The sequence below is a fragment of the Cyprinodon variegatus genome, unplaced genomic scaffold (assembly GCF_000732505.1).
Source record: "Cyprinodon variegatus isolate N-32 unplaced genomic scaffold, C_variegatus-1.0 Scaffold740, whole genome shotgun sequence".
Classification (NCBI taxonomy): domain Eukaryota; kingdom Metazoa; phylum Chordata; class Actinopteri; order Cyprinodontiformes; family Cyprinodontidae; genus Cyprinodon; species Cyprinodon variegatus.
Window position 1 is genome coordinate 304,586 of NW_015151193.1, and position 1,606 is coordinate 306,191.

Sequence of the window (1,606 nt, forward strand, 5' to 3'; positions counted from 1 at the left end):
AAAGAAAAAAGCTTCACCAAATGATTGTTTCTATGGAAACGGCCTCAGGTGGTTTCTTTACCTTGTCGATGAAGCTGGCGAAGCGGTTGTTGAGGCTCTTGATCTGCTCCTTCTCGTGGGCTCTGCTCATGGACAGGTTGGGGTCGATCTCCAGGTTCAGGGGGGCCAGCAGACTCTTGTTAACCGACAGAGATGTCAGCGCGGGGCCCAGGTGCCCGTTGGCACCGGCGTACAGGGAGCTGCTGCTCAGAGAGACGCCACTGAAGCCCCCCTGACCTGAACCGAAGCCGCTCAACCTTCTGGAGCCGCCGCTGCTCCGCACAGAGTTACTGGAGCTGATTCTCTTGGTGCGGCTCAGACTCATGGTGTCAACAGGAGAAGAGGTGAGATGATGATGATGAGGGGAAAGCTCAGAGAGACAGGTGAGAACGGGACGTCCTGCAACCTTTTAAAGCTCCCCTGGGGAGGGGGTGCACCAGGAGGAGAGAAAGTGGAGCTCCACAGGGCTGCGGTGTCAGATGTCTGCTGCTCCACATATCTAGCTGATATGTTTTAACCCTTTAAAGCCTGAAATAACTGAAAGAACATTCACATTTTCCAATATTAGAATGTCAATGACCTTTCTGGAAAATGGTGCATAAGTTAAATTAGATCATTTATTTGCATCAAAGTTGATGCATTAGGTAATTCAGAATACATTTTCTATTCACTACATGTTTCTGAATATTTAAGTCAGTGTTTCAACAACAAAAACTTCACACTGAGGATGCAGAAGTCTCAAAAACTCATGCATCGAATATGATACACTTGGCTTTATGGGGTTTAAAGGCTGGATGCTGCTGCAGCACATTTAAGGTTAAAAAAAAGCAACAACTGTTCTGTAAAAAGAGCAGAAGATGCTGGAGGAGATCCGGAAATATAAGAGCTTTTATCAGGAGACAAAAGGCTCATATTTTTCTCTCTGGTTTCTTTTCCTCAGCCCAGAGAACCTGATCTGGATGGACAGGAACCAGGCAGGTCTTGTTATATTTCACACTTCTTTCTTATCTCACAGATCCCTTTGTTACAGTAAATGTCTGACTTTAGTTTACTTTTTTTAACTAATTGTTTCTTTTCAGTGTATCTCCTTCCTTGGGAAACCAGTTTATTTTTAATGCCATGATGTCTGACTACGTGTTTAATTATAAACGTTTAATTCTGCTGCCAATAAAATCAGGATCTGAACGGCTCTGTTGGCTTTAGGAGTTCTGGCTGAGAGAATATGGAGTGAAGTTTGCTCCAATATTGCTCCAAACAAGGAAGACATTCAGAGGAAAACAAAATGCCATCCAGAAATAAAACTAATGAATAAAAAATGTATTACAATTATGTTGCCAAATTTCTTAAGAAAAAATGTTGTTTTTCATACTTATATTTTTTCAGGGTTTTTCTTTGTAACAGAAATAATTTTTTCACTTTTTATTACATTTTTCATATGTTTTTTATGGTTTTACCACAAGAAAATACGTTTGATTTTCAATTCTATTCAGTTTATTTCTATAGCTCCAATTCACATCATGTCATCTCAGGTCACTTTCCAGTTCACCAGATCATCCAGTCAGATTGA

General features: G+C 41.2%; 1 protein-coding gene across 1 annotated transcript in view; it reads right to left on the reverse strand.

The window, feature by feature from the left end:
- LOC107098012 (intermediate filament protein ON3-like) overlaps positions 1–432 on the reverse strand; it is a 15,639-nt gene extending 15,207 nt beyond the window's left edge. The window contains exon 1 of the mRNA XM_015395433.1: positions 62–432. Within this exon, the coding sequence (XP_015250919.1) occupies positions 62–364 (303 nt within the window). The 5' untranslated portion in view covers positions 365–432. The remainder of the gene's footprint in view (positions 1–61) is intronic.
- Between the last annotated feature and the right edge of the window lie 1,174 nt (positions 433–1,606).